At 37.3% G+C, this 15,843-nt stretch overlaps 1 protein-coding gene across 1 annotated transcript; it reads left to right on the top strand.

Annotated features, from left to right (window-relative positions):
• The first annotated feature begins 1,104 nt into the window (after positions 1 to 1,104).
• Positions 1,105 to 1,611, top strand: LOC109158457 (stimulated by retinoic acid gene 8 protein-like). The gene has a single exon (XM_019306362.1). The coding sequence runs from the start codon at positions 1,105 to 1,107 to the stop codon at positions 1,609 to 1,611; it is 507 nt and encodes a 168-aa protein (XP_019161907.1).
• Positions 1,612 to 15,843: the final 14,232 nt, after the last annotated feature.

Here is a 15,843-nt window from a genome sequence, read left to right as displayed (position 1 = left end):
GCCCTATTATTTTTGGTCATCATTAATTTAAATTGTTTGGCATAAAAGAGAAAACACTAGTCGTATTTAGAAAGGATTCCTTAAATCCTTTTCTAAATAAAACTCTATTTACTTGTTTTCTAGATTAGGTTTAGGACTCTTTTTCCCATTGTATTTAGATTACAATGCTGCCCTATACCTATAAATAGGGCACATCCATATCAGTTTGAAACAGGCTTTAATTCAATAAAGGAATAAGGGTCAAATAGGCCATCGAACTGCACATGATAAAACAATTAGGCCACTGAACCAAAAAAACCAACAATTAGGTCCCTAAACTAATCAATTTCAAACAATTATTCCAATTTGAAGGTTTCCAACAGGTTAACAGGTCATCTCCCAAATTAATTATTCTTTAAAAAAATAAATATTAAAAATTAATTAGTATAAATTAAAAAAAAAAAAAAAAAACTGGAATCCAGCCGAAGACTACCGTCTCCGGCCGGAACAGTTTTTTTTTTTTTAGTTTAATTTAAAACTAATTAATTTTTAAAATTTAAATTTTAAAAAATAATTAATTTGGAAGGATGACTTGTTGGAAACCTTCAAATTGAAAAAATTGTTTGAAATTGATTAGTTTAGGGACCTAATTGTTGGTTTTTTAAGTTCAGTGGCCTAATTGTTTTATCGGGTGCAGTTCGATGGCCTATTTGACCCTTATTCCTTCAATAAAATTCTTAAGTTTTTCTTTACACTTGTGTAAGAAACCTTATGGCTAATTGTGGACTCAATTAGTGGCTAGTCGTGGACTCGACTAGCAAATTGATTCGTGGACTCGAATCAATCTTACTTTCTTCAACCTTAGATTTAGGTTCGTGGACTCGTTCTTGAATCGAAGGAAACTAGATCCGACTCTAGTTGATTGAAGATTGCAACATCGAGGTACTTGAAGCTACATGGGATTCTTCCAAGTCTTTGAGGATTCGAGACAAAGGGTTTCTCGTGAGGTTTAAGGTATTTTGATCCATCTCTATCTTTGCATTGGGAGTAATCTTGGGACAATACTCCATCTTATTTGAATCTTGGATTAGGTTCATATCATATGTGCCCAAGCCGGTGGGCAAGATGGTTCTGGATGCCACAAATCTCCGTAGTTGCAACCCTTTTCAGCTGGATGATGGTGACTACATCACTCTTGAAGAGGTCGCTAGGAAAGCCCCTGCCGAGGGAAGTTCGTTAGTTGAAGAGCTTGAGATTCCTGTTGGAAAGTTGAACCTAGCGTTACAGAGCTTGGGTGGAGATGCTGAGAACGAAGGCGAAGAAGAGAGGGAAGAGGGAGAAGAAGGAGAAGAAGCAGAAGAGGTCGAGGAGAGTGACTCTGAAAGCGAAGAGAATGTAATGAGGAAGGAAGTAAGGACCAAGAAAGAGCATGATGCAATGACACACGAGGAACGTGTGGTGACCCTCATTCGTCAGCAAAATCGGATGATTGAGGAAGGCTTCTCTTTCATGAAGGCTCAGTTTGTCACTGTCAATCAGAGGTTAGACAAGTTGGAGGCTGGTTCTAGCCGTGGTGGAGTTGAGGAAGACTCAGACGAGGATGCCGAGGAGTCGGAGGATGAATCCTCTTAGGCCCGGAGTTTGAGGTAAACTCGTTTCTTCTCTCGTTTGTTGTTGCCGTGTGGTAGTTGTTGCTTGTTGGCTGTGCTGGGTTGTTCTCTCTTGTTTGCCTTGGTTGTTAGCTTGTTGTTTGGGTAGTTGGTTTGGTTGTTTTTCTTTGCTAGAATCTAGTTGTTTTGAGTTTAGGTGTGGTGTAGAAGGCTCCTAGCTGTCCGTAAGGTGGTGTTTGTCTTTGTGTTACTTGATAAACTCCTTTTGTGACTTTTGAAACCTTGCATTTTCTTGATTTTTGAAAATCTTACACCTTTTGAATCCTTGAAGTCTTGTTTAATGGTATTCTTGCTTCCTTTTGTCACATTGTTGATTCCTTGTTACCCGTTTGATTAAACTCGTCGTGGCCAAGCTTCGGGGACAAAGCTTCTTGTTAGGGGGAGAGGATGTGACACCCCGTAAATCCAAACACTAATCAAGGATTAATTAAAGAATTAATCCTAGTCTTTTTGCTAAAATATTCCTAAAAATCCTGAAATTTAATAGTCGAAGGACTAGATTTTGACTAGTCAAGTCAAAGGGTTGTACCTTGTGTTTCTTAAGTTGTGCCCTTGTTCCCTTGTCTTTCCAACATTAGTAAGGGGAGGAATGTCTTTCTACCTAAGGTTTGTGATTCAAGCTAACCTAGCAATGTTCTTTCATTTCATTCACCCTTCAATCTAAAACACAAAAACCTCTAGCCTCTCTCTAAAATGGTTTAACTTCTTCTCCAAGCTAGAATTTGAGCATCCAAGTCTTGCAAGATTGTCTCCTAAGATTCCTACTTTCTTCATCTTGAGCATAGGGAGGGTAAGATCCTTGGTCTTTTGGTGTTTTTAACCTTCTTTTAGGTGTCTTTTTTCTAAAGATAGGATCTTTGTTGTGTTTTGGTTTGTGTATGAAGTTGGTGTGGAAGAGGAGCTCTAGGAAAGGCTTTTTAAGGGTGAAAAGAGGAAGTTATTTGGCTACAAAGATAACCCATGCTTTACAAAACCTATTTTCTTACTTATATGATGATTCTTGGCTTCTACTTGTGATTCTTGTGTGATTTGTGAGAATTGATGCATTGTCTTGTGGTGATGCATGTTTAGAGCTTGTTCTTAGAGTTCTTATATGCCATTGCTTGGCTATTTCTTGGGTTCAAGTTATATTGTTGTTGTGTGTAAGATTTTGGATGTTTTGGACTTGAATTTGGACTTGTTGATGAAAATCCCCGAAGGGATAATTTGGAGAACAGGTGGTGATATGGACCTAATCCAAGATTCAAATAAGATGGAGTATTGTCCCAAGAATGCTCTCAATGTGAAGATAGAGATGGATCAAAATACCTTAAACCTCACGAGAAACCCTTTGTCTCGAATCCTCAAAGACTTGGAAGAATCCCATGTAGCTTCAAGTACCTCGATGTTGCAATCTTCAATCAACTAGAGTCGGATCTAGTTTCCTTCGATTCAAGAACGAGTCCACGAACCTAAATCTAAGGTTGAAGAAAGTAAGATTGATTCGAGTCCACGAATCAATTTGCTAGTCGAGTCCACGACTAGCCACTAATTGAGTCCACAATTAGCCATAAGGTTTCTTACACAAGTGTAAAGAAAAACTTAAGAATTTTATTGAATTAAAGCCTCCTCAAAACTGATATGGATGTGCCCTATTTATAGGTATAGGGCAACATTGTAATCTAAATACAATGGAAAAAAAGAGTCCTAAACCTAATCTAGAAAACAAGTAAATAGAGTTTTATTTAGAAAAGGATTTAAGGAATCCTTTCTAAATACAACTAGTGTTTTCTCTTTAATTCTAAACAATTTAAAATAAATGATGACCACAAATAATAAAGCTGATTTGGGCCTCGGATCTTGTGATTGGCCCAATTTGTAATCTTAATGGATCTTCATTATGTTTGGCCGCATCAGGTGGTACCCGCGAGCGGAATGGCGAGCAGTGGCCTACTCGCCGCCCCACCCGCGGGGTATATGGCCTGGTGGGTTGTGTACCCGCGGGCGGACCCACGGGTGGAGGTCCACCCGTGGCCCCACCTGCGGGGTACCATGTTGGTGACGGGCGGGGATTTGTTCCCCGTGATTCTTTTGTCTCGGTATTGATGTTTTGACCTCCCGATGTTGTTTTATTGGGCTATTTGTGAGTCTTCTTGATGTTTCGTATGTCTAGAACGATATGTTAGGAATCCATGTAGGATTTGGTGTCTTGAATCGTGCTAAGGGTCCGACATCGTGATTCGTTGGGCGAATGTGAGTCTTGAATGTTCTTTGGAACTACTTTTGGTTTACCCGTTTGTTAAGCATGCTAGTTTGATGTTGAAATGCTAGTATGTGTGGTTTGTTCCTTTCTATTGGGATTGGCAACTTGTGTTGACAATCATTTGGTGTTGGATTGTGATCCCTTGTTGTTGAGTATGGTCTCATGTCTTTGTTGTGATCCCTTGATTGATTCCTATGATGTGAACGTATGTAAATCGTTTTACCCATTGATTGATACTTGATTAAGGTTATTGTTGAGCCTTAGTCTTCTTGGTAATGATGATGATCTTGTGTGACTATGATTGAAATTGGTGGTGTGCTATCTGATCTTGGCTCACATGTTGGAGGCTATGTGAATGAAATTAATGGTACCCTCGTGTACTGAGAGTTCGGCGGGATGTTGGAGGTTGTTGGAGGGGGGACGACGGTCCCTGTGGTACAAGGTTGGACACAGAAGTATAAGGTGGCACTAGGAGATAAAGGTTGGAACTGAAATAAGGCCAGGGGTAGCCATAAGGTTTGAACAGGGCTTAAGGTTGGAACTATGATACTTGTGACATGTAGTTGTCACTGTTCCAACCTTATGACATGTAGTTAGCGGCGTGTGTGCCTTGACACTTTATGATTTGTTTGAATTGATAGTTTTTCCCGCCGGTGCACCTATGTCTGAGATAGGTGTGGCATAACATGTCCCGATTTTATATAGCCTCCGTTGCTTTATGTCTTGATGATTAGATGTTTTCCTGTGCATTTAAGTTTTAAAAATGTGGTAAAAATCGGGGGTGTACAGCCAATGACTGGTAGGCAAAAGAAAAAAAGAACTCATGAGCCTAATGAACCCCCCATTGGAAAATTTCAAGGCAATGTCGAATTATGACATGTTCAATTTGTAAACAAAAGGGACACAAAAAAAAACTTTGCCCTGCAAAGAGTTCTATGCCAGTTGCTGCCTCAGGTGGTGGTTCTGGCTCAACTTTTATACTCAAATACTTACTGATTTTCAGTTCTAATTGGCAAATAATTATAGTTTGTGTTTTTGTTTCTGTATGCCAGCTGCTGCTTCAACCTCAGGTGGTGGTTCTGTCTCAGCTACTACTCCCTCAGCTTCTGTTACTGCCTCAGGTGGTGGTTCTGCCTCAACTTCTAGGACAAGTAAACAAAGGAAAAGATTGGATGGCTTTGGTGTATACATCAACCCAAATATTGGAGCACAAATATTAAATGTAAGTGAATTGTGGTTCTTAATTTTATATACTTTCAGATGTTATAATTAGCATGACTAATGTATTAACCTTTATGCATTTTGTAGCCTGGACGAGGATGACACCAAGTGCTATCAGTTGGAAGTAATATAAGTGCATCTCCAAGAAGAATGAGTAGTAGAACAATTTAGGGCATTTAGAATCAGTAGTGGAACAATTTTTTTGTAATCCTATTTTGGCTATTAACTGTGGAAACTTATGATTGCTACTGCCAACTACCAACTTGTGGCCTAATATTTTGGTAATTGTATTTTGTAACTTGTGAATGGAGTCACTACTGGAAACTTGTGATTATTATGTTAATTAATGAGAATTAACTTTGGTAGTTTTGAACAGTTACTGGTTTATGGTTTATGGTTTTTGGTTTATGGTTTATTGTTGCTGTTTGGTAGCTTTTGCTTGGTTATTTCTGTTGCTTGCTGCTTGTTGAATGGTTGGTGCTATTAGTAAATTGGTTTATGGTTTATTGTTGTTGTTTGGCAGCTTTGGCTTGGATATGGTTGTTGCTTGCTGCTTGCTGAATGATTGTTGATATTTTAAAACTGGTTTATGGTTTATTTTTGTTGTTTGGCTTGGTTATCGTTGCTGCTTTACTGCTTTATTTTTCTTAGCACTTTTATTTTTGATATATCATGCTTCCACTTGTGCTTTCATGTATATATTCTCGACTCTAGGAATGACACTAAGGAGTATGCACAATTCCAAGAAGGCTTCATGATGATTCTTTGACACAAGAGATTCATTAGGGGAGTCACATCTACCTTCTCTACTTTCTTTAATTGTGTATAATGCTTTACTTGGTGTAGATAGTAGAGATTGTGCTCCTTGTGCTTATTGTGCCACCCTTTCCCCCATGTGCTTTGTTTTCTTTCACATCGAGGACGATGTAGTTTAAGTGTGGGAGAGAAGATAATTTGGGTGTTTTCTTAAAAAAAAATGAAAAATTGAAAATTTTGAAAATTTGCTTGGATGACTCATTGTGCATAAAGTTTGGTAAATTACTTTTCCTTCCTTGAATGTTGTGATTACTCCCTCTTTGTTGGTTTGTGGTTTTTTTTGATGGAACTTGTTGCAATTCAACTTATGATTGATGAGCCAAGGGGTAACTCATGATTGATTCTATTCTCTTGCCAATAGCCTTGTTAACCACTTAATAATTGAATAAATTCTTGATCTTGTGTGTTATGCATTGCTAGTGAAGGCTTATGTGAGATTCTGGTCATGGTTGTTTTGCTAGAACTTTCCCCATTACTCCCTAAGTGAAGTCTAAGATTTTGCATGTTTTGAAATGATTTAGGCCATTTTTGTTTAGCCCGAGCCTTTAAGCTACCCTTTACATATGTTTATATCCTTAGTTGTCCCCGTTGTGCCTTTTGTTTGTTTAATAAGTGCTAAGCACTTGTCTTCTCTTTGTGATTGTTTTTCCTTGTGTTAACCCTAATCTTCTAACCTTCAACCCTTAGCCAAAAATATTTTCCTCCACCCTTGAGAGAATAGAGCATTTGTTGTTTTTCTTGGAAGAGATCTTTATTGGAGCTTGTTTTGTAAGTAATCCTCTTGATAATTTTGCCTAAGTGTGGGGGGTTTGATTCATTGAATAAGTTTGTTGGTTGATTTGAAAAGAAATGAAAAAAATAATGTTGAGAAAATTGGAAAAAAAATGATGTTGAGAAAGTTGAAAAAAAAATGTTGAAAAAGTGATAGGGATGACAATGTGCCCCGTCCCCGTTGGAAACGGGGACACGGGATAAAATTTGGCGGAGCGGTGACGGGGACGGGAAATTTTTGAATAATATATTATAGGAGTAACCTAATACTCCATCAGACAATCAGATAAGCCACTACCTCCCTTCCCTCTCACCAATCGCGAAGCTCCAATGCAACAACAAGCACTGCTCCAACAGTCCAGCCACTAGACAATTTAATGTTTAATAGTTTATGTTTTATCATTAAGCATGTTTTAGATATAATGTTTACACATTTGTGTGATTTATTTGATTACATGCATACATACAAAGTTAACAAATGGAAATATGAAGAAGAACTTCAAAATAAATGTGAAATACAGACAGTAAGAAAAGCTCATGACCGAGTTGATATGAACCTAGTCCAAGATTCAAATAAGATGGAGTATTGCCCCAAGATTGCTCTCAATGTAAAGATAGAGATGGATCGAAATACCTTAAACCTCACGAGAAACCCTTTGTCTCGAATCCTCAAAGACTTGGAAGAATCCCATTGTAGCTTCAAGTACCTCGGTGATGCAATCTTCAATCAACTAGAGTTAGATCTAGTTTCCTTCGATTTAAGAACGAGTCCACGAACCTAAATCTAAGGTTGAAGAAAGGAAGATTGATTCGAGTCCACGAATCAATTTTCTAGTCGAGTCCACGACTAGCCACTAATTGAGTCCACAATTAGCCATAAGGTTTCTTACACAAGTGTGAAGAAAAACTTAAGAATTTTATTGAATTAAAGACTCCTCAAAACTGATATGGATGTGCCCAATTTATAGGTGTAGGGCAGCATTGTAATCTAAATACAATGGGAAAAAGAGTCCTAAACCTAATCTAGAAAACAAGTAAATAGAGTTTTATTTAGAAAAGGATTTAAGGAATCCTTTCTAAATACAACTAGTGTTTTCTCTTTAATTCTAAACAATTTACAATAAATGATGACCACAAATAATAAAGCTGATTTGGGCCTCGGATCTTGTGATTGGCCCAATTTGTAATCTTAATGGATCTTCATTATGTTGGGCCGCATCATCCTCCCATTCTTGAAAAATGATTCGACCTCGAATCTTATAAACATTGTCTTCGATCCGTGACATCACTTGAAACGGGCCACTATAATACTTTCCTCTATCGAATGGAATTATTATTGGAATTCCTTGATTTTTCCACCAATGATGCTTTAAGGATGTACTTTTTGGCCTTGTGATGAGCCCACTATAGACCCTTATTGGATTCCATGTGTGCTGGTTCCTATTATTCTCCCATTCTTGAAAAGAATTCGTCCTCGAATCCAAATCTTCAATGAAAGACAAAGTAGCAAGCTCACTTTCTGTTTTATCACGCTCATGGAACTTTTTCTTGGGGTGCTTGACACGAGTCGCTCCAATCATCATCCTACAATCAACAAGTAAGGCAATTAAGTCTAATGACACATCATGGAATTTAAACATTCTGGATAGTAATCGATCAGCAAAACGAGACATTAAATTTAGCCATCTTGTTTGAATTTTCAACAAGCACAACATCTTTCCTTCTAGAGCTTAAGGCTAAACCAAACACAAAATCCATGGAAATATCAAGTAATGTTTTAGATGTATTGTGGTGGTAAGTAGCACAATTATGAACATAAGATTCTACATCTTTTTTCTTCTTTGGCCAATGAAAATATCCATGCAAAACATCATCACTCTTTGGAAAACCAAAGTGTCCTTTATGTGAATCAACAATTAAACCATTGCCCAAAACAAAGCAAAAAGTGCCAATCCCATTGACTTTGAACCAAAACCCCTTGAGCAAGTAGTGTTTCACATAAGAAGTTTTCAAATGTGCCTTATGACTTTCCAGTGATTCCTAATCTCTATCAAACAAAGTTTTAGTAAAATCAAAATTAAGGAACCTTGGATGTATGGAGGCAAACAAATTTCTAACACATCTAGCAAGTACGTCATTAATAGAAACATGGCAAAGAAATCTAGAGAATAATAATGCATGCTTTTGGAATAAAAGTGAGTATAAAGTGACTCCCCTTCCTTTCTCTTGCATACTATCCTTTTTAGTTACCAAGAGATGTTGCACTTTGACACCTTGGGCTGGTCCTTTCCAGTGTATCACTGATTTTGGTCCCTTTGTTTGGCTACAAACTGAGTTAGAGGATTGGAGTGGTGATTGCAATTCCAAACATGGAGGTTCCACTTTTCTCTCTATGATTTCTTCCTTCTTTGAGGCTGGTTTGAGAGCTTGCATCAATGTCAATTGAATTTCTTCTACTTGTTTAGGATACAAACGAGACAAGAAATATGTAACTCCATTCATGTGAAACACATAAGTGTTCCTCATTCCATCAGAACTTATTTTTCTGTCAAATTGCAATGGTCTACCTAACAAGATATGAGCAGCCTGCATTGGGATATTATCACACAAGATTTCATCAGAGTAACTGTTAATAGATAAAGGAATAAGATCCTGTTTGGTTACTCTAGCTTCTCCTACATCAGTTAACCATTGCAAACAATAAGGATTTGGATGATTAAGCAAAGGTAACTGGGGAAATTTAACCATAGCTGCACTAACTACATTTGTGCAACTTCTAGAATCTATTACCATAGCACAAGCATTCTCTTTAATTGATCCTTTAGCACAAAATATATTTTCTCTTTGAGACTCATATTCTTTTAAAGGGTGGACATTCAAAACCTTCTTAACAACAACAGTATGACAAGACTCACTATCAACATATTTAGAATCAGAATCTAAAGGTATGAATGGTTCTCTCTCAACATGTTCATTGGGGGTTTCAAAATGGTCAAAATGGTCACAAACCTCGAATCTTATAAACATAGTCTTCGATCCGTGACATCACTTGAAACGGGCCACTATAATACTTTCCTCTATTGAATGGAATTATTATTGGAATTCCTTGATTTTTCCACCAATGATGCTTTAAGGATGTACTTTTTGGCCTTGTGAAGAGCCCACTATAGACCCTTATTGGATTCCATGTGTGCTGGTTCCTATTACTCGTATATATGGTTTTAAATCTTATTTTACTTATTTTGACTATGGAGTTGATCGGGGATGAGGATTCCCCGTCCCCGCCTCATTCCCCGTGGGGACGGGGACAGGAAGTTGTTTCAATTCCCTGCCGGGATGGGGACGGGGACGGGGACGGGGACGGGGTCGGGGTAGCGGGGACGGGGATGGGGAGCATACTCCCCGCCCCCGCACTGCCCCGTTGCCATCCCTAAAAAGTGATGAAAAGAGAAAAATGAAAAGAAAAGAAGAAGAATAAAAGTTTTGAAATTTGTTTTGAGAGTTGTACTCAACCCCCACCACTTTAGAGATTTGTTTTGACATTTGAGTCTTGTTTGCTCCTTAGTCCATGGATGTTATATCTCTTCTAGCTCTAATTGTGAATAAATGTGAAGTTCTCTCCTTTGTTTTAGTTTCCATGCCCCTTCATTGTTAGCCATTCACCCTTAGCCCCATTACAAGCCAAATAAAGACCTTTTGATCTTAGCATGCATTCTTAGAATTGAGCTAGTGGGAGTGTGAAGGGCAAGCCTATGGGATCTCATTCAAAGCCAAGTTTTGCATGATCTCAACATAGTATTTGTGCACACTTGATCCTCACGCACTTTAATGGTTTTGGTGTTTGGTTATTGGCTTGAGAATTGAACTTGTGTGGAAGGCAAAAATGATTCTTGAAATTAGTTGTCTTGTAGCAAGTTGGTTTGTGGTTTGATAGGTTGTGCAAAGTGGGAGTACGATCAATTTCTTTGCTAGGTTGGCAATTTATTTCTTGTCTTTGCTTGAGGACAAGCAAAGGTTCAATATATATTTATACCCCTTCTTGAACTCATTTTATTCGTGAATTGCTTAAAAACTTGTGTGAATTGTGACTAAGTTATGTTGGTTTTATTTCAATGTGCAATCATTCACAAAAAGTGAGAAATTCAATTATTTGTGGGAAGATACGAGCAATTTTTTGGACCAAGAGATCAACCAAAGAGTTTGGAATGCATTTAGGAATTTCAGGAGTATCGTACTATCTCCCGTACGCCCATCCCTCATCCCATTCGAGATTTGAAAAATGAAGTAGGTGGCGTACGCCTTGTCGTACACCCGTACGCATGCCAGTACGTCCATTCTAGTGAACACTATAATAAATGGTACTGCTTGGCGTACGCCCAGCCCTGAGGGCGTCCCACTGTGTTCTGCTCTATTTAGGCGCGTTTTTGTGTTATTTCAACTCGGTTTTGACCCATGGTTGAGCCCTAGCTTCTCTCTTTCACTTTCTTTCATATTGTAGTGTTAGATTAGGTTTAGATTTAGGTTTCTTAACACTATTCAAGATTGTAATCAAGGATTCAACACTTGGATTCCAAGATTTGCCATCCAATTTCACTAGAGAAGTTTCCTTTCCTTTTATCTCTTTCTTTTGCAAGATTTATGTTTAATGCTTGTGTTCTTGTGTTCTTTATGCTATTTAATCATTATTAGTTAGTTTATTGACTTGAGTTAGGGTCGTATTATCTATCTTGATGCTTGATTTGTGATTATTACAAAAAGGGGAAGAACTCTAACTTAGGGTTCTTGAGTTTATGAAGGATTTGTGTTTGTATATTGTAAATGCTTTGTGTACAACATTCATTGGCATGTTTTGGAGGATTCTTGGCCTCAATGATAGTTGGGTCAAGATTCCAAGCCAATCCTTTCATAAACCCGATTTTTCCTATGAAAATGTGAGAAATTGGGGGTTTTAGATGCTTTGTGTTCTTGAAGAACTTGGAGTTGATTCACCACGAGAGTGGGACAATTCCTTGTTCTAATCCTTGTTAATTTGCTCACGTGAGTGACTTATAGACTAGGATTCCTACGTGCATCCCCTCTATTCCTTGGTTGTGTGGTTTTCCCCAATCCTTAGGTTGTGCTATGCATCTAGAAGATAATGCTCCCTGGCTTGAGTCCTATTTCTTTATTTCGTGTTTACATCTTGTTCATATGTGTCCGTGTTATTTTGTTTAGTTACTGTAGTCTTAACTTCGTTATTATTTGCTTAGCTTCTTGTTGGTTTCCTTATGATAGTGCCTAGTTTATTGTGATCGCATATTGCATACCATATCCCCCAATCCCTGAGGACGACATAACACACCCGAGCTCACATCTTATTTTTGCTACATCATGCACCTATAAATTGACTAGGGTTTCTCGTCATCTGGACGAGCGTCTCTAGGACTAAATTATTCAAGCTTTTCCAAGAGTGACAATGTTTATTTACTAGATCTAGTATTGTGATTCTTAACTTTTACACTAGATCTCCTACACTTCTGCCGTCAAGGAGTATCGGTAGATATATTTGGTCCAAGTTGAGGAAAGTATATGAGACCTAGTCACTCTTTTATGATCACTATTATCAATAAATATGTTTGGCAGATTATTTGCTAATATCGCAAATAGATTATTTTCAAAACTTCCAGTTCAGTCTAACTAGTATGTGGATTTCTTAACTAATGAAGATCTTTTCATTGCATGAAACTTCTCGGCATTTCATTAAATTTGGGCTCATTTCCCCCTAATGCCGTGAAATAATCTTCATGATGCATGTATGTAGCCAGTGTATCTATTGATCCCCTATAATGGGCTCTAGGTATTTAAACAGCAGACAGATGTTCATAGCCCATAGAGATACACGTGAGGTGGTGATACAATAAAATGGACTAATTACTAAGACTAGAAATGCAGATCGGGAAATGTTTAATTCTACCATGATATGAACCAAGTCCAAGGTTCAAATAAAGATGGAGTATTGTCCCAAAAATGCTCTCAAAAAGTAAAGATAGAGATGGATCAAAATACCTTAAACCTCACGAGAAACCCTTTGTCTCGAATCCTCAAAGACTTAGAAGAATCCCATTGTAGCTTCAAGTACCTTGATGATGCAATCTTCAATCAACTAGAGTCGGATCTAGTTTCCATCGATTCAAGAACGAGTCCACGGGCCTAAATCTATGGTTGAAGAAAGGAAGATTGATTCGAGTCCACGAATCAATTTGCTAGTCGAGTCCACGACTAGCCACTAATTGAGTTCCAAAATTAGCCATAAGGTTTCTTACACAAGTGTAAAGAAAAATTTAAGAATTTTATTGAATTAAAGCATTTTTAAAACCGATATGCATGTGCCCTATTTATAAGTATATGGCAGTATTGTAATCCTAAATACAATGGGAATAAGAGTCCTAAACCAAATTTAGAAAGCAAGTAAATATAGTCCTATTTAGAAAGGGATTTAAGGAATCTTTTCTAAATATAAACTAGTGTTTTCTCTTTCATGCCAAACAAATTAAAATAATGATGAATAAAAATAATAAGGCTTATTTGTGCCTAATTTAATCTAAAAAATCAGCACTTAAACAATTATAAAAATCCTTGAATTCTTCTTCATCTTTTGCAAATGGGCTTGACTTGGATTTCCACCATCCTTGAATATCACCAATAAAGAGTTGTCTTAATTGTTTGGACTTGGGCCTTGTGATTGGCCCAATTGGTACTCTTGATGGATCTTCATTATGTTGGACAGCATCATCCTCCCCTTCTTGAAAATGATTCGACCCCGAATCTTGTAAGCATTGTCTTCAATCCATGATATCACTTGAAATGGGCCACTATAATACTTTCCTCTATCGAATGGAATTATTATTGGGCATTCTTGTGTCTTCTACCAATGATTCTTTAAGGATGTAGTTATGCACCTTGTGATGAGCCCACTATAGACCCTTATTGGATTCCATGTGTACTGGTTCTTATTATTCTCCCCTTCTTCAAAAGGATTCGTCCTCGAATCCAAATCTTCAATGAAAGACAAATTAGCAAGTTCAGTTGGTGTTTTATCACGCTCATGGAACTATTTCTTGGGATGCTTGACACGAGTCACTCCAATCTTCATCCTACAATCAACAAGTAAGGCAATTAAGTCTAATGACATAACATGGAATTTAAACATTCTAGATGGTAATAGTTCAACAAAATGAGATATATTAAATTTGGCCATCTTGTTTGTATTGTCAACAAGCACAAAATCTGTCCAACTAGAGCTTAAGGTTAAACCAAACACAAAATCCATGGAAATAACAAGTAATGTTTTAGATGTATTGTGGTGGTAAGTAGCACAATTATGAACATAAGATTCTACATCTTTTTTCTTCTTTGGCCGATGAAAATATCCGTGCAAAACATCATCACTCTTTGGAAAACCAAAGTGTCCTTTATGTGAATCAACAATTAAACTATTGCCCAAAACAAAGAAAAAAGTTCCAATCCCGTTGACTTTAAACCAAAACTCCTTGAACCAAAATGATATGAACCTAGTCCAAGATTCAAATAAGATGGAATATTGTCCCAAGAATGCTCTCAAAAAGTAAAGATAGAGATGGGATTGTTTTTTCTTGACTGAATTTGTGGTAATATGGTGCTTAGGAGGTGTGAGGTATAGTTGATAAGGGATAGGAAAAAGGGAAAACTATTTCAGGATAGGTTTTCAAGAAACTAAAGAACATGTTGATGCGGCCCAACATAATAAAGATCCATCAAGAGTACCAATTGGGCCAATCACAAGGCCCAAGTCCAAACGATTAAGACAACTCTTCATTGGTGATATTCAAAGATGGTGGAAATCCAAGTCAAGCCCATTTGCAAAAGATGAAGAAGAATTCAAGGCTTTTTATAATTGTTTAAGTGCTGATTTTGGTGATTAAATTAGGCCCAAATCAGCCCTATTATTTTTTGTCATCATTAATTTAAATTATTAGGCATAAAAGAGAAAACAGTAGTTGTATTTAGAAAGGATTCCTTAAATCATTTTCTAAATAAAACTCTATTTACATGTTTTCTAGATTAGGTTTAGGACTCGTTTTCCCATTGTATTTAGATTACAATGCTGCCCTATACCTATAAATAGGGCACATCCATATCAGTTTGAAACAGGCTTTAATTCAATAAAACTCTTAAGTTTTTCTTTACACTTGTGAAAGAAACCTTATGGCTAATTGTGGACTCAATTAGTGGCTAGTCGTGGACTCGACTAGCAAATTGATTCATGGACTCGAATCAATCTTACTTTCTTCAACCTTAGATTTAGGTTCGTGGACTCGTTCTTGAATCGAAGGAAACTAGATCCGACTCTAGTTGATTGAAGATTGCAATATCAAGGTACTTGAAGCTACATGGGATTCTTCCAAATCTTTGAGGATTCGAGACAAAGGGTTTCTCGTGAGTTCTAAGGTATTTCGATCCATCTCTATCTTTGTATTGAGAGTAATCTAGGGACAATATTCCATCTTTATTTGAACTTTGGACTAGGTTCTTATCAATTTGGTATTCAGAGCCTAGGTTTATCTCATTATCATTAGAAATTTGTTTTCTTTGGTTCCCTAGGTTTATCTCGTTCTTATCTTACATACTACTTTTATTCGTGTCTTATTCATTAAAAACCCCCAAAAAAAAATGTTCCTTTGCATTCTTGATTGTGTCCTTGAATCTTGATACATGTTCTCCAGTTTCTTGAAAAACAATCCCGAAAGAGTTTTCCTTTTTTCCCGTCCAATATCAACGAGACCTCAAACCTCCTAAGCACCATATTACCACAAATTCTGTTAGGAAAACGACCCCATCTCACCCTTACCTATATCCAAAGCGCATATACGCGCAATCACGTCTCAATCACACCCTGTCCAGATTTCCGCGAGCTGTGACCAGTTTCGAAGAATTACCTATATCTCGAGATCCACTGGTTATTTTTATCTGAAATTTGGATATGTTGTATATCTCTTCTGGGGCATTCTTTTGATATTTTATTCACTGTCTAATTCCTTCTGGTTTGTGAGATATTGATCTTCAAAGTCAGGGCATTGTTTCTATTTTTATGGGCGATTCTTGAAATTCTTGATTCCGTTTTGAAGG

The sequence above is a fragment of the Ipomoea nil genome, unplaced genomic scaffold, assembly GCF_001879475.1.
Source record: "Ipomoea nil cultivar Tokyo-kokei standard unplaced genomic scaffold, Asagao_1.1 scaffold2818, whole genome shotgun sequence".
Classification (NCBI taxonomy): domain Eukaryota; kingdom Viridiplantae; phylum Streptophyta; class Magnoliopsida; order Solanales; family Convolvulaceae; genus Ipomoea; species Ipomoea nil.
This window is presented reverse-complemented; position numbering and strand designations above follow the sequence as displayed.

Excerpts from the sequence above, each read along its gene's own strand:
- LOC109158457 (XM_019306362.1), top strand. The coding sequence starts at position 1,105 with ATGGTTCTGGATGCCACAAATCTCCGTAGTTGCAACCCTTTTCAGCTG.